Source organism: Drosophila suzukii, chromosome 2R (assembly GCF_043229965.1).
Source record: "Drosophila suzukii chromosome 2R, CBGP_Dsuzu_IsoJpt1.0, whole genome shotgun sequence".
NCBI classification, from domain to species: domain Eukaryota; kingdom Metazoa; phylum Arthropoda; class Insecta; order Diptera; family Drosophilidae; genus Drosophila; species Drosophila suzukii.
In genome coordinates, this window is record NC_092081.1 from 6619049 (window position 1) to 6642887 (window position 23839).

At 41.6% G+C, this 23839-nt stretch overlaps 1 protein-coding gene across 2 annotated transcripts in view; it reads right to left on the reverse strand.

Moving 5' to 3' along the window:
• GEFmeso (Guanine nucleotide exchange factor in mesoderm) overlaps positions 1-23335 on the reverse strand; it is a 50678-nt gene extending 27343 nt beyond the window's left edge. The window contains exon 1 of one of the 2 annotated variants that reach the window (XR_010653728.2): positions 23058-23335. Coding sequence is in view for 1 of the 2 variants with exons in the window: in XM_017085477.4 (XP_016940966.3) it covers positions 23058-23109 (52 nt within the window). In the remaining variant the exon portion in view is untranslated. The remainder of the gene's footprint in view (positions 1-23057) is intronic. The other variant, XM_017085477.4, reaches the window with a different exon arrangement.
• Positions 23336-23839: the final 504 nt, after the last annotated feature.

A 23839-nucleotide genomic window follows, 5' to 3' on the forward strand; every position in this document is an offset into this window, starting at 1 on the left:
TCCGGGGCCTACTGTACCCTCTTGACCCGCTTCCAGCAACTGGTAATCCAATAAAGACCAATAAAGACGGGATATAGTTCAAGTGGAAGTCCGATTATGAGCCCCAGCACCCGCGCTGATAACAAGTTGCTGCTGGTTTTTTATGGCGTGCAATTATGGCCGGAGACACAGATACAAAACACACACAAGCACACACTGGCAACTGCACTTCTGAGTTTGTTCACTCGAGTGGAAAATTCTTCATATATTTATGATTTAAAGTAAATGCAGTGCACTTAACTTTGAACTTAACATTCCGTTTTTCGAGCACTGGCTTCACTTTTTGTTATCGGCAATTGGAAATGCATTGACCTCGTTTCGGGGCAACAAAGTTGCCAAACACTGTAAACATTTTCGTTTTCTTTTTGTTATTTTTTGTTTGCCGTGTCGGTGGGGGAGGGCGTGTCGCAGGGGGCGGGGCACGGTAACAATTGGTGCGCAACGGAAGCGGAATATACACTATATATTCCGGGGGGCTGCTCGAAAACCATTCAAATGCATCGCTGCACACGCACTGGGCATTTTCACTGCTCTTTTTATGTTTAAACAAAAAACGGTTGGCTGCCTGGAGATTCCGGGGTCTCGGGGGTTGGCACTATCTGTATCTTCCTGGACGATGTGCACCGGTCAACGTGAGACTGAAAACTAAAAACTGAAAACTGAACGACAAAACAAACCCAAGCGAACCGAAACCCAAATCAAAATGTAACAGTCGCGAGAGAGAGAGTGGGCAAACAGGGAGAAAGAGAGTTGAGTGGCGAGTGCTCATGCGCGTGGGCGGTGCGCTGGTTCCTCTTAGGGGGTGACTACTGTCGCTGCACTTGTGCGTGTATCTCCCAGATGCGCGTTTCGTATCGTATCGTATCTGCCGGATGCACTGTGTGGGCCCCTTGTGCAGCCGTATCTCAAGGGTTGGACCTCAAACTGGGGTAATAGTCGCATTCGCTGCGAGTCCCAGATGAAGATGAAGATGGAGTGGAGTGGAGTCGAGTCGAGTCTTTTGATTTACGAGCATTGACTGCAGTGGAAGCCCCGCTCTTTGGTAAGCGGTGAAAGTGTCCGCCCCTCCACCCCGCTCCCCAACTCACCCACATATGAACAATTCGGACCAGAAACAGATTTCGTCACTCAGCGGAGAGCAACAAAGGCAAATCAGCTGCTTATTGTCATCCCGAGATTGTTTTATAAGACTTGTGTTGTCGATAATATCTTGCTCATATTAGTTCTTATATGTATGCTATTACTCTCTCTTTTATATAATTAAAATAATTCTTTTTAAGAATAGTCAATGGCTTTACAAAATTAGTACATTTTGAACCGTAGGATGTATCATACTATTTGAAAATATTTAATACTTTTTAAATTTGTTAGTATAAACATGCTCTGCACATCTTAAATTTAAAGTAAATCCACATTTTTTGATTGAAACTATTTTTAGAGCTTTAAAGACCTATTGTGGCACACGCAAATATCAAAATAAATTTTCCTCTCTGTGCAAGTGTCGATGCCGATGGGTTTATTCAACTCTTGAGGGAAAATCAGGGGGTGGGATTTTCCATCCATTTGGGGGGATGCTGCTACCGGCGAAAACTGTTGCGTGCTTTCGGGAGTTCCCTGGAAATTGGCGCACTCGTGCACTGGGACAACAAATACTACAACCCCACTTCCAAGGGGTTGCTCGGCCCTGTAAGGGCACTCCTTGAAACGCATTTACAATGCACCACATATCGCCCATATGAACAGGGTGACTTCGCACACAGGCCATTGTAATGGAAATTCAACTTTGACACGCGAGTGCTGAGGGGTGGACGCTGACATCGCAATCTGTTTAATTGAGGTGTTTAGCACGGTGAATAATTAAAACAACAGAACAAAACCCTTATCGAGAAACCAGACAAAGGTCAAAATAATAAATTAGACACGCGTCTGAGTGGAGTTGAAATGGAGAGTGTTCAGGGATGAGAGTTGGACCTAGATCGACGCACAATAGGATTAAACATCTTGGGAGATTGCCTTTACATGTATTTTTCCTCGAAAATGCTGTATCTCCAGGAACCCTGCTCCAATTTCCCTCTAAAGGTTCGAATTTCACGCTGTCATCGCTAGCTGCGTGGAGTTCTATTACCATTTGGGCGCAACAAATGTGTCTGGAGCTCATTTCGTGACCAGGCACATGTCATTAGTCCAACCAGCCCAAACAAATGATGACTGCACCACGCACTCACAGTCCGCGGAAAGGAACCGCCTGGTTTGGAAACTGTGCCACCGTAGAAAACAAAGTACTAAAGCCAGGGTAATAAAGCGTTATTATGCCGGCCAGGCAGGCTCGTGTGCCAGTAAAGCCGCAGCCAAACTGTCACCTGCACAGTGAGAAAATTTGAGTTAAGTATAAAATCAAGAGGTTGATAATAGATAACTGATTCTAAGAATGTTACCTTAAATATATATACATATCTTCTGGTATTTTATGTCCCATTAAAAATTTGTTAGATATATCATGTGTGCCTCTTAAGAAACACATTATCTTTGTATTTATTCCTTGTTCTTTATTATGCCTTGATATATAAAATAAAAAGACTAACTATGTATAATTCAGTGTCAGAAGTAAGGCCTTTAAATGTTTTATTAAGAAAACTTACTCAAACCCTTTGGTGTTTTACTTTTGTATGCCTATAGGCATCTTATCTTATAAGATTTAATATCTAAAAGATTTCATAACATAAAAAATAACTTAATTTAGGCATTCCTGACATTGGATCTTTTAAGTGTTGTCTTTGAATATTTTTTAAGGTAACTGAAACATTTCTTTAATAGGATAATTTTGGTAAATGATTTCTCATCCCAAAGATTTTCCCAGCTTGTGTAAAAGAGAACTTCCTTTATTTCAAATATTTTTCACACTCTACAGACTGACTACTGTATCTGGATCCCGCAGATAGCGCGGTTTCTTGCGTAAGAGCTCGCAAAGTAATGTGACAGGCGTTAAATGCGCCGGCAATCGATTTGATTTGCAGTCGCGATGCGAATTTAATTGAAATGAAAAATAGTCGCCCATTCGCACAGTGGGCAGTTGCCGGTGGACAGTGGACAGTGGGCTGTGGGCGTGGCAGTCGACTGCGGAGGCTGAGGACAAACTAAAGACAGGCCAAGAAAGCCAGCTGTAAGGAAGTCAGTCGGTCGGCTGGCCAATGCAATTGCAAATGCAAATGTGAATGCAAATGCAAATGCCGGGCTGCCCACGCGAAATTATGAAAAATTATGAACACTGGCCAAGCTGGGGCTGAGAAAGCCACAGTTGCGGCCAAAAGGAGCTGGTCAAAAGTGCATTTCACGCTGCCTAATGAAACAAATTATAAGTGGCCACTGTCGTCGGACTTTTGCGGAAACCATGCGAGTTTCGTCTGCTCATTGTATGGCCAATGTTGTATAATGTGTAACCCAAGCCCAGGGGCACTGTTTTCGGTCTGGAAATGCGATACTTTCTTCACAAAGCGGCTGTTTTGGATTTCTGCTTATTACCGAATATTTCTGTCGTAAAACAAAAGTTTGTTCGCAGGTTGGTAATTTAACTCTCTCCCTTTCTGGCAATTATGCATTCCCCTGCTGATTATGAAGACGATCGTCATAATGATGATGATGAATGTCTGGCGCGTGACGCATGCGCAGGAAACAAAGAACCTGGGACATCATCAGAGGGATTCCAGTTCTTAGGCACCATCACGAATTCGTACCATCCCAAGTGATTCAGTCTATGGGGTTGAGTCAACGCGCAGAAGAATTCCCCATTTACTGATATGCAATAAATAAGTTCGGGAAATATAATGTTGATAAGGAACATAAGTGCTACGGTTTGGTAACTTGAGTTCCCTAATTGAGGGCCTAAGTCGGAAGCTTTCCGCACCATATATCTTTGGTTTCGTATCTCCTAAGTGGATTATCTCCAGCACTGTCACTGTCTCACGGCTTTTACTTTTGACTCACTTTAATGGGCCCCCAGCTCACCTTCTTCTTGGGCTGCTTCCTCAGCTTCTTTGTTTTGTGTTAACCCTTTTAACATTCCATTTCGTTTCACCGCCTTTGTGGGCCTAAGCTACTTTCGTTGTGCCGTTCTCAAGACGTGTTGTGAGGGACTTATTTTCGCTTTTAATAAGCCACCCAAGTGACTGGAGCACCACTTGACCGTGATTTGTTCTTCGGCTCTTAATGTGTCATTATGTGATGGCTGGGTCTTAAGAAAGCGTCGGTTTCGGAGTGTGGAAGCTATCTTGAGTTATTCTTTGGGTTCTTAGTGTCTTCGTTATTTTATTTATCTGATAATAATTTCCATTCGAATGGTGCAGTAAGAAAATTTATATTGGAAGTTCCAATGATACCATAACCATAACAAATAATCAAGTAATTCAGGCGTATTAGCACATTGTATCATTGATAATGATGTTATTATTGCAAGCTACTTAACCCCTTATTTATATATTTCAAATAATGGTTATAAAATTATATATCTAGGATATTGATATTAATAATATTTAAAGTTTTCCCTTGAAAAAGATCCTCACTTTGTTTACTCTAAGTACTTCTATATTGAACATCATTTACTGACCAAGCCCAATTTAATTCTCCCTCTGTGCGGGCAGATTCTGTTGTTCCTGCTGCGGACATTAATCACTGTCAGCGGCGGTGTGGCCACCTCATCGTCCTCCTGCTCCGCCGGGTTCCTGGTATCGGTGGCCCCGGTTCCTGCCCCCCGCCTCCACTGGGCCAACTCGTCTGCATGTGATTTCATTAATTTCGCATTCCGATGCACAACGGCGAAGAGCAGAATTCCATGCCCACTCCACGAGGAAGTGCAAAGTGTTGAACATGTGCGGCGCATAGCTGGCACTTGCATTTATTCATTTTATTCATTTCTCATTTTATTTATTGCTCTGTGCGCTTTGATCAATCAATTCAGCTCGGGGCCTCACTCTGTGCCATGAAATATTTTAATTGAATGATCAGAATCGGGCTCCTTGGGGCTCTGGGGGCTCGTTGAGATCGAATTAGCCGCCGTTGGACATGTGGATGCGGTGCAGCCATGGTTTTATATATATATCTATCTACTGCCAAGCGGGTTTAATTGCACGGAACCCATATGAAAATCAATCGATGCCAGTGCCAGCGAGGCGCCAGTCTCAATTTCGATTCCCTCGACCGACCGCCTGACCCACTAAAGCCGCCGATCTCGTCGCCAAATCCCAGCCAAATTGGGCATCAAGAGCGACACACAGATCCACGGGCACAAAGACCAGCGTCTGCCCGCAAAGGCAAATATAAAATATTTGCTTATTATTTATATTTGAGATTTATTCGCCGAGAGGCAAACACACGCATCTGCCAGCCGATCCGACTTCGATTCCAATCCGACTCCGAAAAACACAGCTGCGACTTTGAGTGCTGCTAGCGATGGAAGTTTTCGAGGGATCGCGTTGGCGATATATCTCACAATATTCCCAGGGTATAGTCAAGAGCTTTCTAGAAGGTGTAAAGGGTGAAATCATCGAGAAATTAACAATACAGAAGCAATCAACCTGTATACTTAGTAATGATTTTAGCACGTTTAACTAACAATTATAATTGTTTAATTTGATATATCTTTTTATTCAACCGTACACCCAGAAAAAAAAGAACGAAAAAAATCAAGAACATTTTTCATGAAATGCGAACAATCCGTTCTCCATTTTTAGTTCTCACATTTCGAACGTTTGTTCACGAAAATCGAACGGTGTTGGTAACAATTTCTACCGACGAACAACTTGGTTCCAAATTGCGAAAAATGTTCTCAGATATCGAACGCCGTTCATGAAAAAGCTGCGATAGACGCGTTAAAGTCTATCGAAATCGATAAATTATCAACATCGTTCATAAAAACATGTATGTAGGTCTAGTGTCCCAATTGTCCGCACTCGAAAAATTGGCTCGGTGGTCCAGCTGCTAGAGCGTCCGCCTCCGACACATGGTAGCACAGGTTCGAGCCCGCGAGAAGACGGTTGTGAATTGTAAGTTTTATAAAAATATTATTTCTAACGTTTATATGTACTTCTATTAATAAAAAAAATTCTTTGTCTTCAGCAAAATATCCAAAATACATTAAATTCTAGCAATAAACAAAACATAAGGTGGGAAATTAAATAAATCTCTACCAGGCGTCCAGAAAGTCTAGCGTGTACACAAACCTCGTTTTTTTTTAGATTTTTATGTTCTCAGGTTAAGCCCGAAATGTTCTTAAACTGACACCGTTCGTTCGGAACCGACCCTAAAGTTTCGGTCACATTTTACGAACGACCGTTCATGAACTGTCAACAAACGGGCTCACGCACTTTTTGACAACGTTTGGTCTTGATTTTTGAACGTTTCGAACGGATTTTTTTCTGGGTGTATTTATTGATTTCACTGATCTTTTAGAGCTCTATATTTAAATGGAAGTGATGAAGGAAATATTATTACCTTTTGATATTGATCTTGTTTTATGTTTTTCTAGCTAAGTTAAAAAACTATTTGTGTATATAAAATAGGTTATCTATTTTGGTTTCGAGATATTATTTTCTAGAATTTTATGATTTCACTGATTTGATTTCTATTTTGGTTTCGTAATATTTCTTTACAATATTTTATGATTTAACTGATAGAGTTTTCTTCACTTTCTATAAATTAGCGAAAACAACCATCGGGGGTATCACAAAAATGTCTTTAGCGAAGTTCGAGGGAAACTTGCATTAATGCTTTGCTTTTTAATAGCATCTATTTAACTGATTAAAGAGTATGCGATGGTCAAAGCACTCGTTCTTTGTTGTTAAATATCTATAAGGTTAAAAAATATATTTTGTAATTTTATTTTATAGGTTTCTCTATCATCCTAGTTCTTTAAAGAAGTAAAGCTGAAATCACGCTGCCATCCGCAGCCGCCGAGCATGTCGCCATCACCTTGTCGCCTCTGCCTGGCTAAGTCGGTCGCACATGTCGCTGTTGCCATTTTAGGATTTGTGGCCAAAAAGCGCAGGGAAAAAAGTGGAAACAAAAATAATACAAATGTGTATGGAGAGTATATGCAACATGGCTGCTTATTTTTGGACAGTCGGTAGAAAGTGCCGCCGGCGGCACCGTTAAAATAATGAGCTGCAACAGCGGCACTGTGATTTGTTGTTGCCGTCGTGTACCGCTTTCGGTTTTCAGTTTTCAGTTGTTCAGTTGTTCAGTTTTTCGGTTTTTAGTTTTTAAGTTTTCCTTTTGCATATCACCATTAGCGCTGACAAGGCAGAACCACAAAAGAAGTCGCCGGTTGAAAGTGAGCGCCAGCTGTCGCCAATTTCCGCATTCGGAGGCGGCTTCCCCTGGTATTTCCATGCCTGCCCATCCCTTTTCCTTTCTTTTTGCTGCTTTATATGACCCCTCTTCAGGGGTCTGTTCTGTGACCCCCGACTCCGCTTTCATTCAGCAACTGGCTACGTGCAACATGTTGCGAAAGCGAGTCGGACAAAAGGCATTTTGCATGTTGCCGGCGCTTTTAATTGACAAACAAATTACAGGCTGTGTTTTGTCGTTGACTGTGAGCTGTTTGTCTCTGGATTTGGCCATAGCTCTTTGGCTCTGGCTCTGGCTCTGGCCAAACCCCTGCGACGGATGACATGTAAGACCAGTGCCGAATGACTAATTGGTCGCCGTAATGGTCAAGCCCGGGCAGGCCGGGTTGGGGCCATTAAAGCAAAGCTCTGCACGGTGGTCAACCAGTCGGTGCGGCAAGGTATTGGGCACACTGCGGGAGAAACCTTCCCAAAACCATACATTTTGTATAGTAAAATGCTTAAAAACTGTAAAAAAAAAGCTATGGTTTTACCCAATCTAAGATATATGTATAATTAGTTTCGTAAATGGGCAGCACTGCCAGAGTTGCTGATGAAGAATCACATACTGAAATGGCATCATTTACTCTACACACATCATTCTCAGTTTTAATTATGTAATGTTAAATGCATAAAAATATGAAAAAGATATGGGTTTACCTAACCTAACATATGTTTACGTAGTTTTGTAAATGGGCAGCACTGCCAGAGTTGCATGTGAAGAATCAAATATACAATTGGCATCATTGACTCTATTCACATTATTCTATGCATTACTTTTGCAGCATGAAGGGAAGAGGGTTTTATAAAATGTTAATATTAACTGATTTTAAAATATTAAACGAATTTTGATAACCTTAATTTAAATTTAAGATTTTAGAATGAATTAGTCCGTTTGCCCCACTGTATCGCTGCAGTTCGTCAAGCCATTCACACACGATTTAGCGTAGTCGCCCCGGGGCTCAGGAGTCCGTCGATGAGGGAGGTGGTTCGGGGGCGGGATCTTGGAAGCGGGGGACACTCATGTGATGAATTTGCCGCCAAGGCGCCGCCGCCGCTGACGCTTGGGTGGTCAAATGGGGCTGGGCGCAACTCCTGCGGCTTAAATGTTTCCCCCAAACAGTTCGTTTCCACTCGATTCCACGGTCGCGACTGGCGAACGACTAAATTATTCATTGCAGGATTTATGCAGCCGGCGGCCGAAATCACTTTCGCTCATGCTCGGACTCAGGCTCAGGCTCAAGACTCAAAACTCAAGCCCGCCCCGTAATCATGAGCTGCTAGCCAACTGCCCTGCCCTCCAGTTGTTTGTTTTGGGTTCAGAGCTCGAGCAAACATTTGCCACAATTAATGCACATGACGCCGCTTAAACTTTGACTTGACAAATGGAGACACCTCCCCCTTAGGAATTTGAGTCCACTCTAAAAGCCGGGCTTCTCAGACATGCACTGGGAAAAGTGATGGGGGAAGAAATACTTGGAAAGTACTACAACGAAAAGCGATTAGGCTACCTGTAGTTCGAAAAAATGTAGGATAGTTTATATCTTCTTTGCTAACTCAACTCCACAAATATTCTGAATAAGGCGTGGACAACTTTTACAGAAAGAGGTTGTATGTCTTCAAATGCCTACAATAAATTCCTGAAAGTCTAGAATTTGTATTCAAATTGTGTTAAGTGTGGGTAACTCATTACGCGGATCCCGGGACCTGCCATCATCAACCAGCCCGGACGCATTTGTTAGCCGGCGTAGTCTGGTAGATGACGCCTCTGTTGCCATTGTTGTCTGATGATGGGGAACTGAGGGATGGTGGGATGGAGGAGCGAGTAAGACGTGGAGCAGGCCAGGATGAGGGGCAACGCCCACCTGGGCTGCCGTTTAATGGCCCGGGCAAATGGGGGCTAGGCTCGGCTCGGAGCTGTCATCGTCTGGCATCTGCATCTGCATCTCCCGTGGAACTGGCTGGCTTTTTTCCTGGCCTTTTATCTGGGCCTGGCCAGAAGCACGCGCCAGGCTGCATTGTCTGACTGACAAGGTGATTTAGGGAGTGGGGAGCGGGGATCCCCTTTATTGTTATTGAAAAGCTGGCAGCAACCACTTCAGCCACTTGGCCGATCGCGAAAGGTCGAGGACGTGCAGCTGCCAGGTCCCAGTCTCGTTTTTTAGACCGCAGATGCTTTAAACTACTTTCGCCTTGTAAAAAATTTAGTACTAAAAAAAAAACTAGGAAGAAATATTTCAAGAATGTAGACTGTAAGAGATAGTTGAAACTTACATTTTTAGGCCTTAACATTTCTAAAAAGTTTAAAATTGTTTAATTTTAAAAACAGTTTTTCTATCTTATCTCTTCCGTACCTATGTCGTGAAAAAATATTGAACAGATTTTTTTATTATGCAATTTGTTATGTTTTTAATCAAAATAAAATCTGGCCATCGTTAAAAAAAGTGTAAAATAACATTTTGCAGCATAACCTTTGTTCAAATTTAGATGCAAAGTAATTACGGACCTTTTCCATGCAATTCGGCTTTGTTAGTTCGGCTTGTAGGCCAACGTTATGGCCCAATAATATTTGAAATTATGACTTCAGTCGGCTATTTCGGCCTGCCACACATTTGGCCTATCGCAGCGGGCAATCGCCTTGCAGCCCCGAAAAGAAAAAGCCATAGCGAATCGCGATGAAACCTTACCCGCCACAATCATAATCAGACGCTGGCCATTTGCCACAGTCACCCACAAAAGACAACTTCCTCATTGCCGCCGAACGCAGCAGCAGCAGCAACAGATGCAGAAATCAAAGGATCGCGCTGGGATTGCATAAGAGGGCTTCGGGGTGGCGGAGCAACCTAAACAGAGTTTAGCATTAATTTGTAGGCACCCAGTGCATTTCCCGATCCAAATTCAGCCCAGCGCGGAGTTATGAATGAAAACGAAGCGAAACAGAAATAGAAATTGCAAATGAAAGAGCGGCGTCTTTGAGGGCGGGAAAAAGCAGGAGGGGATCGGAATCGGGATTGGGATTGGGATTGGGGGAATCGGGACTGTGTATTGTGGGTGATCGCTGGCCGGGGAGGCATGGCAATTGTCTGCGGCTAAAATGAAAGGCATGAGTGCCTGGCAAATGATAGACAGCCGGCTGACTAACTGACTGCCTGACTGACTCCAACTCCATCTGCAATATGCAACTGCAATATGCAACCAGCAACTGGCAACCAGCAACTAGCAACATGCAACGGAAGCGCAAAAATAGCAACAAATGCCGGCGTTTACTGAAACCTTTAGCTCGCCGTAATTTGTTGAACTTTCGGCGGCGGCGTTTGACTTATTGCCTACTGATTCGCAGGCAAATCGCCAGCGTGTGGGTGCTGGGCACATAAACAAATTGCAATTTAGTGCGGCACAGGATGCAGCTCACCTCTGATCGGTGCCACCAACCCATGGCCACCACCAGCCTATAGCCACCCATTGCCAGGCGCCAGCTGCGCCGAAGAGAAAGTGAATGTTTGCTGACGTTTGACAGGTTCATTTGACACAGCCGACCCATGTGAAGGTTCCCAGATGGCCTCACAGAAAGTTTTCTAAACGGATTAAAGATCGCTCTGAATTTACAGTAAAGCTTCACGAATAGAAGCCATCCTAAAACTACTTTAACTGTTAAAGTCTATATTTCATTATAATCTCCTAACTTATTAAAAAAGAAAACATAAAGTATACAAATAGGCGATTAACAAAGATATACTAGACGTCCACTCTTTACCTATCTATATTTATGATGACAATATTATATAGTAAGTTTTAGAATTTTATAATCATTTTTCAAAATATTTGCATGATTTTACCAAGTTCGAGTGTCTAATGTCTAATTTTAATTTAAGGTCAGGTCAAAGGAAAACCCTAATATCTATAGAAATATCTATGTATCATTAAGGGTCATTTAAAAATTTTTGTAGATATAATAATTCCCCAAAAGCAGCGACAACTGTTTTATAGAAAATATTACTGGTTGTAAGTAAGTTTGTAGGTTTAATTTTGGGTAAGTACAAGATATCTTTTGCAACTTTTTTACAATATCTTATTTCAATCGGAAATCAGGTCAGTCGGCAGGCTCATAGATAAATCATGCCACTCGCCATTCGCAACATCAATTGCTAAATGGCCAACGCCCGTTGTACCGGCTGATTTCCGCCTTGGGCCAGGCCAACTACATTTTAACCCAATTAGAGAACAGGTTGGCACCTCCGCACATGCCGAAACAGAAATATGGAGCAGTCAGCTCAATGGATTGGCGATCTGGAGATCTTATCAGCGCGGATACCAGCATCATCTTGTCAACCAAGCGGGGGCGAACGATCGGGAAAGTTGGCCTGTCAGCAGATAGGGAAAAGCGCACTTAATTAAACCGATCTCTCTGGGGACAGGGGACCATAACTCATGATACGGGGCTGGGGGAAGAGGGGAAAGCACACCTCGATAATGGTGACACCTGGCAATAAAGATATCCCACATGCAGATCCGATCGAATGGGATTAGGCATGATACCGCCCTGCGGGAATGGAAACCTCTTCGCGATCCCCTGGTGGCGCCACTTGTCGCCGAGCAAGTGGGTCAGTGGTGCTCTCTAGAGATTTGTGGGCTGCTTACCTGCAAAGAAAGGAAAATGGTGAAGCGAGTGAGAAAAGCAATTAAGCGGCAGCCGCCATAAAATAATCTTACAGATACTTGGCTCAACTCAACTCGAGATGAGTTTGCCAAAAGCGAACATAAGCGATGGTGCACACAGAAAAATCAGATCGCTAACAAAGCACAAGATCTAGATGTATAATTTTTATAATTTGCTTTAATTTATTTTAAATGTGATAAGATCTGTTATGAAAAACGGTATTACACTTTTTTGTATGTCAGGTACGAATTTGAAAACCTGAAAATCATCTAGATCCATGCAAAATAACAATATAAATATAGCTCATATTTTTCTTCAGCAAGAAATAATGAAAAAGCTGGCAAAATAATTATAGAAAGTCCCGCATATTAGACACAGATAATGCTGGCTTAGCCGTAGTAAATCGCCCAGAACTGCAGCAGCGAATTGTGAAAGCCAATTCAATCGGCCATACAATCTACAGAACCGCCATGATTTATCCAAAGCATATAACACCGAAAAGCTAAGTAATTAAAATTCAAAACTTAAACGCTTTACGGCCTATTAAAGTTACACAAAATTAAAATTGTATGCTTCGTGCACAGAAATTAACATAATATCCCAAACGCTGAATTCCCCTGATAGACACAATAAAAAAAGATTGAACACATGAAAATATAATTTTATGAGTCTGCATCTGTTGAATTTAATTGCTTCATTTGCGCCTAGGGTTTCGTGTGAGCTGAAAACATTTCTTTATGTCTTTTGCCACACTTTGGGATTTGGCTGGATAATAATTGCCTGTCCTCTGCACTCATAAATTATGCATTCCAATGCAAATGCCAGGCCGACTAATTGGTTTATATAAGGCGAAATGGCCAAGAGATTAAGGTAAGTGAAAGATACAAGAGAGGGGAGTGTTAAATACGGAACAATAACAATAATGGCGTAATGACAACTGCACGACATTGACAAACAAAAGGAAAGCATGCCCCGGAAAGTACAAAAATAAATAAAGAAGCGCATTACGCATACGCCACCGAAGCCGAAAGCTGCGATTGCGCAAGCGGGAAAAGGTTAAAAAAAGATTTTACTCCAGTGTTTACTCTGCCCAAATTGGGGCTGCACCTCGGACCGCAATTAGAGGTGCTAATTAGCAGGTAGTCCAGGTCACTCACCCACTCGAAACACGTCCAAAATCTCTGATAAGCTGCCCGGGCAATTTATGTTTTTTATGCTCGCCGTGTGCTCCGCCTGTTAATGCCCATCGATTTGACTTAATTTGATTTGTTTCGAGTTGTCTTGTTTCGATTTGATTTGTGTCAAACATGATCGGCCCAAAGGTGCCGACGAATGTGTCTTTCTCTCGACTTAATTTGTGCCAGTTTTGGATTCGCGTTTCTTTCCCATGTTCAGCAAATGCAAATGAATTTATGAGCATTACGTGCGCGTTTCGGTGAGCGTTTTACGATCGCTCATTTTGGCTTCGTTTCTGCAATTGGCAGCACTTTTCCCACTTAATTGCACAGGCGGAATTTCAAAAATGTTACCATTTGGATGGGTGGTTTGGCGTTCATGGTTTATTTGGCCCCCATTGGCTGTCCAAAGCTTATTAATTTAATAGTTCATCCAATTATTAATTCAAATTATTAATCAGTATTCCTATTCCATTCTTGGTTTCTGCACTTGGCAGCACTTTTTCCCACTTAATTGCACAGTGGGAATTTCAAAAATGTTACCATTTTAATGGGTAGTTTGGCATTCATGGTTTGTTTGGCCACCATTGGCTGTCCAAAGCTTATTAATTTAATGGTTCATCCAATTATTAATTCAAATTGTGAATCAAAATTTCCATTTCATTCTTGGTTTCTGCACTTGGCAGCACTTTTTCCCACTTAATTGCACAGTGGGAACTTAAAAAATGTTACCATTTGAATGTGTAGTTTGGCATTCATGGTTTCTTTGGCCCCCATTGGCTGTCCAAAGCTTATTAATTTAATGGTTCATGCAATTATTAACTCAAATTGTAAATTAAAACTTCAAATTCATTTTTGATTTCTGCACTTGGCAGCACTTTTTCCCACTTAATTGCATAGGCAGAATTTCAGAAGTGTTAGCAATTCGATGGGTAGTTTGGAGCACTTTTTCCCACGTAATTGCACATAAGGGAATTTCAAAAATGTTACCAATTCAATGGGTAGTTTGGAATTCCAGATTTCTTTGCCCTCCACTGGGTGTCCAAAGTTTATCAATTTAATGGAGCAACATAAATAAATGATCATCCCAATAATTAATTCAAATGGGTCTTGTAAATCAAAATTTTCTATCGCTTCGAAAGTGTGATTCTGTAGATAAGGCCTTACACAAAACCCACTTGTGATGGGGGTCAGATTTATATGCTGGCCATAAAGGCGAGTAGAAAAATGTGTACGAGATGCCTTCGCCTGAGCTGGCCATTAAGTCGAGATTCGAGATCCGAAATCCGAGCTTTTGTTGCGGCACCTGACTGAAAAGGCGTAACCGTAGACTTTTTGTTCGTTGTTTTTCGGCTTTCTGGCTTTCTGGGGAGGTCATAAAACCTGGCAGTGCCACCAAATGAGACTGTGCAGCCAGCCGAGAAGAGATAAACCTCCGTCGGCCATATCGAGTGGGTGTTGCTCGGCTCGGGGCTCCATGGACGTGCCAAAGATGGGGAAAATAGGAGGAAAACCGAAAACCAAGCTGAACTTGCATTCGGAGGGGGCGTGGCACTCGCATGCGCGCCTCGTTTGTGGCCTACGTGTTATCACGACCAGGTCCAAGTCTTTTGGGCTCTTTCACTTTTTCCCCATCTCGCTCGCATGTCCGCACAATTTGTTGCCCATGGACGTTATTGGCCCCGGCGTAATCGTTCAATAATCGCAGCGAAATAAATGTAGGAAACCCATCCGCCAGCGAACTTGATCCGCAGTTCGGGTTACAACAGTGCGCGGTGTAACCTTAGACTTGACTGGGGATCATTAAAATCATACGCCACGTTGGCCATTGCCATTCGACCAGCCGAAATAATGTTGTTAAACACAAATTCATTTAAATTACAGAGCTCCAGCGACATACAAATGAGTTTCAAGCAACAGATTGGAGGTGAAGGTGAAGGCTGTGCACAGCAAAATAAAACTAAGTGAAATGGAAAACATAAAATAATAAAGTTTAGGTAATATAACAATAAGAAACTCGTATGGGTTCCACAGTTCAAAGAACCCAAAATGTGGTTATCAATAAATTTAGCAATAAATCTTGCTTACATACCATTTTTGTGAAGTTTTTTGGAGATCTATCCAAATATATCAGTTTTATATTGTTACTAAATTGTTACTCGGCTCACACCTTATGAAATTATATGTAAAATCTAAAAGTACTTTTAAACAGAAATGATTTCCATGGCTTTTTAAAATGAATCCACTATGTTTGTCGTAACTTAAGACAGTGTTTTAAGGTCTTCATTACTAATTGTATAATTATTTCTTGCAGTGCCTTTGTTGGCTGAAACTGGCCAAATGAAAAACTGGACGATATGGAATGGTCACGCTGATTGCCATTTTTTAATGATCCCACAAGGCGGGGCGTTAATTTCCCGGTCAAATACGCGTATTGGGAAACTGGTGCACAGGTCGTGGGCCCCGAAGCCAATGCGATGATGTTCGTTCGAATTAATTAGAGCGGCGGTACCTAAAGCAAACTCATAAATTCCGGGCCATTCGAGTATATTCAGTCTTGTGTGCTTGACCCAGCCCCCTGAACAAGCGACTCTTTGTAATTTTTGACATGATATGCCGCACAGATTGTGTAGGAAATTAATAAGAGGAGAGAACGAGCCGCGATCATCGTGATGATCATTGTGGAGTCGATGACGATGATCTCGGAACCGCTGGAGAACAAGTTGCCGGACCGAAGACTGGAGTCTATAGACTGGAGACTGTAGACTGCAGACTGCAGACTGGATACTAGAGAGTACAGATTCCAGACGACAACGAGTTTTTCCGATTTTCATGCAGCAGGCGCAATCAGTGCTCATGATCTGTACATTAGCGTCGTGTGTTGATCACGCAGATTGCTCAAACACCAGACACACACTTCAACAAACCGTTGAGTGATATGCCCATGGTTAGCGGGTTATAGCCAGTTTCCACTGGCCACATTGCTTTTTGGGCCCAAACCCGGCAGACGCCCCTATGCAAATTTGGCACTTTTTCTGCACTTTTCTGCCGAGGATCGGTTATAAAGTCATCGCCGTTCGAAATGCCATTATGCAAACACAGTTTTCTGTTATTTTTAATTTGGAAATTATGCAAATTCACTCATACTGGCATTTAGCAGGTGGGCGTGAGTGAGGGGGGCGTGGCTCGAGTGAAGAAATGCCCGATAAACTGGAAAATCGGGAAGGAAAGCACCAAGATAAATGCCTGTGATCAGTGTCTTCTGCAGGTGATCATGATTCAATGATCGATAAGTGATCACACTTAAAAATTTGGTTCGGTAATTTAGGTGATTGATTTAACTTTTAAATTGCTAGACTGTGAGATTTATCATTAAAATTCTGAACAAATCAATAACTAACTGTATATTTGGAAAGCAAAACAGTTTTAGATTTCAACCTCCTAACCAGCTAAAAATTTAACATGATAAGTCAAAACTTTTTTATAACTTCATTAGCCATGTTTAATTGGTTGGCTTTATAAGGGTCATTAGGGAATCAGGCTATAAACAATATTATCGATGGTCTATTTTTTCTGGATTGTCATAATGACCTGGCTCTATTTCATACCAAAAAAGAAGTTACAAAATAACATAATAATAGGAAAGGAATTTTCCACTGCCAAAAGATCGGTTACCAAACATACGTTGTTCTTTTTTTGGTTATTAAACATCGTTTTAAGTTCTTATGTAAGCAACTTTTGTATTTGGCCTGAGCAAAGTTCAGATTCTCGCTTCTCATTGTTTGTTTTTCACGGCTGCTCACGTTTTCCTCTCTTTCTCTTTCAATTTTGTTGAACTTTTGTGCTAAACAGAAAAGGCAGAAAAAAATAAAAATAACAAACCTGTTCAACAGCATATTTCCATAGCTTTTTCGGCTCAGAGAATTTTGCAAACGCTCGGCCTGGAGAGCAAAGTAAACACAATTCTAACGCAATTTGTTGTGTTTTTGGCTCTGGCTTTTTGTTGCCAAACAGCTGTGTTTGCCCATGTTTGGCCAAAGGTAAACAATATGAATATTTAAACAATGTCCAGACGCTGGCTCTGTTTGATTGGCAAACGAAGAATGAGAAATGTGAGACAATGTGACTAACATTTGCCCAGAAATACTGCATTTTTCGAGTGGAATTTCCAGACCCTCCACTTTGGATGTGTGAATTTTTAATCTTTATTGTTCAACACACATGTATGCATTTTACAACTTTAACCCCAGCAGAGTCTCAATGTAAAACAGTCGCTGACACCCGAAGGTTGGCCGCTCAAAAACTTCGTTACACCCAACTGCCTGGTATTTATATGTGTGAATACAGTGCGTTTCAGAACTGTAAGACAGCTGGAGGTTTCAATGCCATAGATCAATGTCGTCTTCGAGTCGACATAAGTGGCTACAGCAAATATTTCAATTATAATAATGGGGCGAGTGAGTTAAAAGGTGGTTTTAATGCGATACACCTTTGAAATACTTAGATGGAAAGCGCTCATTAATAAAATTCCATGGCTGGCATTGTATGGAAATTTTATAAACTTCCACTTATTATACTTTGGAAACAAAAGCAAGTGAGAACTCTGGGCAACGCGGAAACTTTTTTCGCATTAATACTCAGATCGATTTGCCATAGAACGAATTGCCTTTTTCATCTTAATTCTTTACTCAACCGATTGGTATCCATTTATTTACTTTGCTATTTTTGGCTTTAATTTCATTAGGAACATGAGCCAATCGAAACTTTTAAAGTGCTTGAAATGAGCCATTATGGACAGAACGAAAATATACTGGCGTATTTTGAGGCGCATTTAATGACTTGATCAATAAAAGCATTAGTAACGAATCACCGAGGGGTAAACTATGTTTATATGTAAAAGTTAGAGAGCTCCGAAGTTTTTCTATGTCGAAAGTGTTCGCTAATGATAGTTATAACCTTGACTTCGACTATAGGCCCACCCCCTGCTGTTTTATGCCGAAATGCGGCCAAGAAAGTTAGTGATACCCCAAGGCACTCACTCCCGCTGATTTTGTGTTGCCATTTGCAGTGACCCAATTCCGAATCCGCGGCATGGGGGATAATTAATCAAGAAATAGAGCTTCAGTTTCACTCGCCAAATGGAAATGGGAAAAAAGCGACCCGAACTTTTAACGATCAAATAACGAACAACAGACGACCATTGTTCTCCTACACAGAAACATTTTTAATCTAATATCAAGTAGAAACGAGCTTGATTGGCAATCTTATCAAATGGTACTTAAAATGATTAACGTTTCTATATAAGGAAGGGACTCAAGTTAGGTACAACCAAGAAATATATTTAAAGAAATGTTGTACCTTAGTATTTTTAATGACTTGATCGTACTTTTCTTTTAATAACCCAAATACTTATTTGAACTTTCCTATATCGAAGGTATGTAAGTCCCCCAGATTTTTCTTTCTCTGTGTCTTCCGAATTATAATCGTTTAGCATTAATGCAAATTGTGGACATTATGTCAGCGATCGGCGATTGCAGTCGACGAAAGCGAAAGTGTGTCAGCGGGATGGGCCTTTAGGTGGCCACTGGGAGCAAGTGAGACAGCTGGAGACATCGGCGGAGCGTGAAAGATTCTCTGCAGGTCGTTGCACATGAGGGGGAGTGAGCGGGGAATCCCGAGCTCAGAGCATGCGTGCCTGCTCAGTGAAATGGAATGAAAAGGGGTATGGAGAAAGGTGGGGTTCGTGAGAGAGCACGATCCACTGCAGTGACGACTTTCACTAGAAACGAAATCCATTAAAGCTTGATAACATAACTTTTCACAGCTCTCCCGGTCACCGAACGTCACTCTCTTTTCCGATCCAATATGACTCACGATCGCACATTTCGTGCAATTCCTATAGAGATATATGTATGTACACATATAACCCCAAGTACCCCTATACGTCTATGTACGTTCTAAGCGGCTTAAGTGCATGTCATAGGTATATTCCATATCCCACCCCCTCATCCAGCGGAGGTGGGCGTAAATTGGCAAAGCAAATGGCATTTCTGCAAGGAAGTTGTAAATCTGCTGCCAAATAGAATTGCGAGCGGGTCGAGTGCAAAAGCGTTCATTAAATCCGAGTCCCTCTGCAGCACAAAAAGAGCGAAACTCTTGACAGGTAGTCAGAAATAAATACCCTTTCAAGAAATATGACTTTTGAAGTTCTAAGATTCCAACAAAAAGAAGGATAACGAGTATGGTTGCTAAACTAATTCATTTTATAACTGTATTTTATTGAAAACTAATTTATAAGTTTGAATAAAAAAGATAATATATATAGTTTTAATTTATTTAAGTATTCCCCGATAAAGATAGTCAGTAATAAAAGTTTTATTTTATGACCCATGTCATTAGAGTAATTAAACACATTACACATCATTTAAAGAAGAAGTCGTTAAATGTTACCGCTTATTTGAATAGTATTTTATGTGCTGTTTATTTTAAACGATATTGATTTTTTTTATTACAATCATTAAATAATGAATTTATACTTGTTAGGAAGTATTCGAATTCCCAACTCCCATAAACGTTAGGGTATATGACTAGACAGACTCTCCAACATTCATTGAGAAAAACCTTTTGGGACGTGCGTGCACAATACTCGGGTTTTACGACCTTCTGCGACGCCCACAACGAAGCCCGCTGCACTGAGAGAAACGCAATTAGAGAACCGTCGAGGACTTGGTGCTGAGAGGGCTTCCACAAATGTCGACAGACGTCAGACAAACGCCGACTGCCGGCCCACACACAGATCACTTCAGGTCTGGTATGGTCTGGTTCTGGGATATGACTTCAACTTGAGTTCCAACTCCAACTCCAAAATCTCAGAGTCTGGTTGCAGGCAATTAGAGGGGAGAGACTTATAGCCAGGGTTCAGAGGTGCCAGCTTGGCTATTTGCTCTTAACCAACAATTCTTGAAAGACCAACTACTAATGTTGAATTTTATAAGTACAAACTTTTCATAAATAAAATCTTTAAGAGTCAAACTTAACAGAAGTAGTGATACACAATGTACTACTTAGCCTTATGTTCATATAAACCAAATTAAATGATTTTTCGTAAATAGATAGATACATTTAAATGATTAAAAAATATGTAATGATCTAACAGCAAGGAACCATATTTATGGAACTTCTATTTATTTCCAAAAGTGTATAAAGTATAAGTTTTCTAAAGTATTTCCTGTGATAACCAGCACTTGGCCAATGAACCCCTCGATTATGAAACCGAACTCTGGGCGGCGGTTAATTAGATGAACTTCGTCAATTGCCTTAATTAAGACCTTCTGCCCTGCGGCAACGGAAGTGGAGCAGTGCAAAACTGACCTCTTAACTTTGGGGAATTCCAAATGGTAGTCGCACACACGAGAGAGTGTAGTTGAGTGCGTACCACTTGGTTACAGGTCCGTTGGCCTTGTCGGCTTTATCAAAAAGTCGATAAATACCTGCCGCGGAATCTTATCAGCTCCTTAGCCGCACCATCGATATCTATTAGTATTTATTGAATAAACAAAATATGAAAGCCAGCCCAGCCAAATAAATGTCACAAGAGAAGCGATGGCGAACCGCAGAGCCCAAAAGGTTTCCTCCGATCACAATCTTTAACAATATCGAATGAACAGACTCCCGTGGTGTTTGTGGTTGCGAGAGGTAACTCAAAGACTTGACCTGGACCCCGCCCCCTTGGCCATACACTTGTGTCCACAGATGGAAATTTCTTATTCCCCGTTTTGTTTGTTTGTCAGCCAGTTGAAGAGGCTAACAAACATCAAGACGGAAAGGGCAGCACGAAGACGGGCTGGTGACATTTGATAGTGCATGCGGTCAACTGCTGGCGATATCTTTCGGCGGGTTGGGTTCTATTTATAGGTCGATGCAATCGGTAATGCCCTGGACATGCGGCCCGCAGATGAGTGGCGTCACGTTCGGCGGCCCAACTAAATGTCAGCCACTTGCACAAGTGGTTATCTTTCGGCTTTACAGCGGATTCGCCAGCTGAGCTGGTGGGATTAGCGAAACAGTACCGTCCACCAGACCACCCTAAATGATTCATTCGCCCTACCCATGAGTATAAAATTGATATAACAAAGGCTACTTGTGGAATCCCGGTGGCCCTTATCAATCATTTAATTCACAATCTTAACTAGCTTAAATTCCGCTTTCTGAGCTATTAAACAACTACGTTTGTTGAAGGTTTCTTACCTTGAGTACGATTCTTTAATTTAATTTTGATGGGGTACACGCTCAGATAATAAATTTTAAAATAGCGTGCATTGTCACTTTGACTTCTTTTGCTATTTTCTATATTTACTTTGAATATTGCAACGCGAAAGTTTAAAATTAATTAAGTTTTAAAGAAGAAAGATTGTGTACCAATGCGAATATATCTCTTCGCTAACCAGGGGATGACTAACAAAGCTGTTAAATTTAAAATATTTTGTTGTAAAGCATTTAAAATTTGCATTGTAATTTTGATTCAGCTGGGTTTTTAATTATTTTGAATTTTGCTACGCACATGTTTCAGATTAATATAGTATAAAGGGGAATTATTTTGTAACAACTTGATATTCTCCTCGCTAACCAGGGGTTAACTAACAGAGCCGATAAATTTTAAATAGCATTTTGTAAGCATTTAAAATTTCCATTGTAAGTTTGAGTTCAGTCGCGTTTTTCTTTATTTAGTTTTAGTATTGCTACGTAAAAGTTTCAGATTAATACTGTTTTAAGAGGTACTATTTTGTAACATCCTGAGGATCTCCTCGCTAACCAGGGGTTAATTAACAGCGCACTTCAGAGTGCTTTTGTGCTAAGGCCAGCGTTATCTAATATCCGCTGTTAGCGGGCGTGCAATAATAATAAAGAAAGTCAACAAAAGAAACTCAATGCCTATGACTAATTGAATGAAAGCTCTCGGCGAGAAGGAAAAAAAATGCAGCGAGTGCCCCGCCACAAGCAAATCGGCGTTACGATTTAAGTGGGTCAGCAAACCGTATGGAGCCACAGCCACCCAAAACATAAATTGCAAATCCCAAGACAGACCTTTTCTTGGCCACACTTGTATGGTAATGTGGGTCAAAAGCCCGAAATTATGTATTATCATTAAATTTCATTACAACCGACTTTTCGAGCGCTTAAATAATGTCGAAAAAATTCGGACTGCGCAAAGGCGGAATGCAAAAACAAAGCGAACCCGTTACACCGCAATTCACGCAATGCCACCACTCAGTGGGTTGTTATTTTATTTTCCCCCCTCTTTTTATACAGTTATGGGAACGGAACGGAGCCGTCGAGCCACCAAATGCATTGGACCCGGCCCCATCCCAATCCCACCGAGCCAAAGAAAGCCAACTTGATGGTCTGTTCTTGTACGCATGTCCATATTCGGAGTTCGGAGTTCTTGGAGAATGCGTAGAATCTCCACACAGGAAGAAAATATAAGATGGGATTTATATTATGAGCACTGATCCTGAAAGTTTGGGCTCAATGTCCAACAACTGTCAAGCTGTACAGCTCTCTTGAGGCCAGTAAACTTTTATGTACGGAACTCAGCTTAGTATTTTCGAAACATAAGAGAATAAAATAGGATAAATAAGTTAAGAAAATACTCTTTCTTCAGTTACTTAAATTTAGATAGTAAAATATTACAAACTATTTTCTTTTTTCTGTAAAATCTTTATGAATTATGTTTTTCTCTGTGTGCACCTCCCCACCCCGCTGACTCATGTCATTTCTGCACGAAGGAGTTCAGTGATCCCGCCCGCTTACCAAAAAAGTCCTCCCATCTCTCCGAGGTGTCCGAATCGGATTCTATGTCCATCTTGGTCTTCTCCGGCTGCTTGATTTACGAGTGCGCTTGGTTAGTTTTGGCCAGGTCTTCTCTCCTGCTTGGTCGCTAAATTTAGACAACGGCTGCAGAGCAACTGACACTGAAGGAGGTCGTTATTATCGCGGCTGCTCCGGCTGCTGCATTAGATATGGCCGCAGATACAGTATCTAAAACGGGCGAATGGTGGCCAAATGACTTCACCCGGCGCAGAGCGGAAAGGCAAAGCTCAATCAATGACCAGCCGATAAGATAAGCACCCGATTTAACTTTAAGCACTGGCACCGAACTGTGCGATTTTCTTTTCCGTTTGTTTGTCGTATATTTTTCGCTTCGCAGGTACGAGTATCTGGCTTTATTCACCACTAGTCGCAGATATCTTATCGCGGCCTCCGAAGCACCGGGGCAGAGCAAATATCCAGCAGGTACGGAGGCATTGTGGCCAACAGCTGGCGGGCAGCGATTCGGAATGAGAATACGCGAATGTATCTCAAAGTTGCGCTCAGTTCTCGGAACTTGTGATGACTAAACCGGCTCGCGAGCTTGTGTCTCAGGGGTTATTTATTGCCTTTATTTGGGCTAGAACAAATTGTGGGGATCGACCCTGCGATCGCTGATTGAATTAAGGTAATGGGCTCTTCACTTGCCGTTCGCAAAATGAACACAAAACGAAAATTCACAAATTGCAGACAAAAGTATCTCGCGCTTCGCTGCTTTTCCAGTT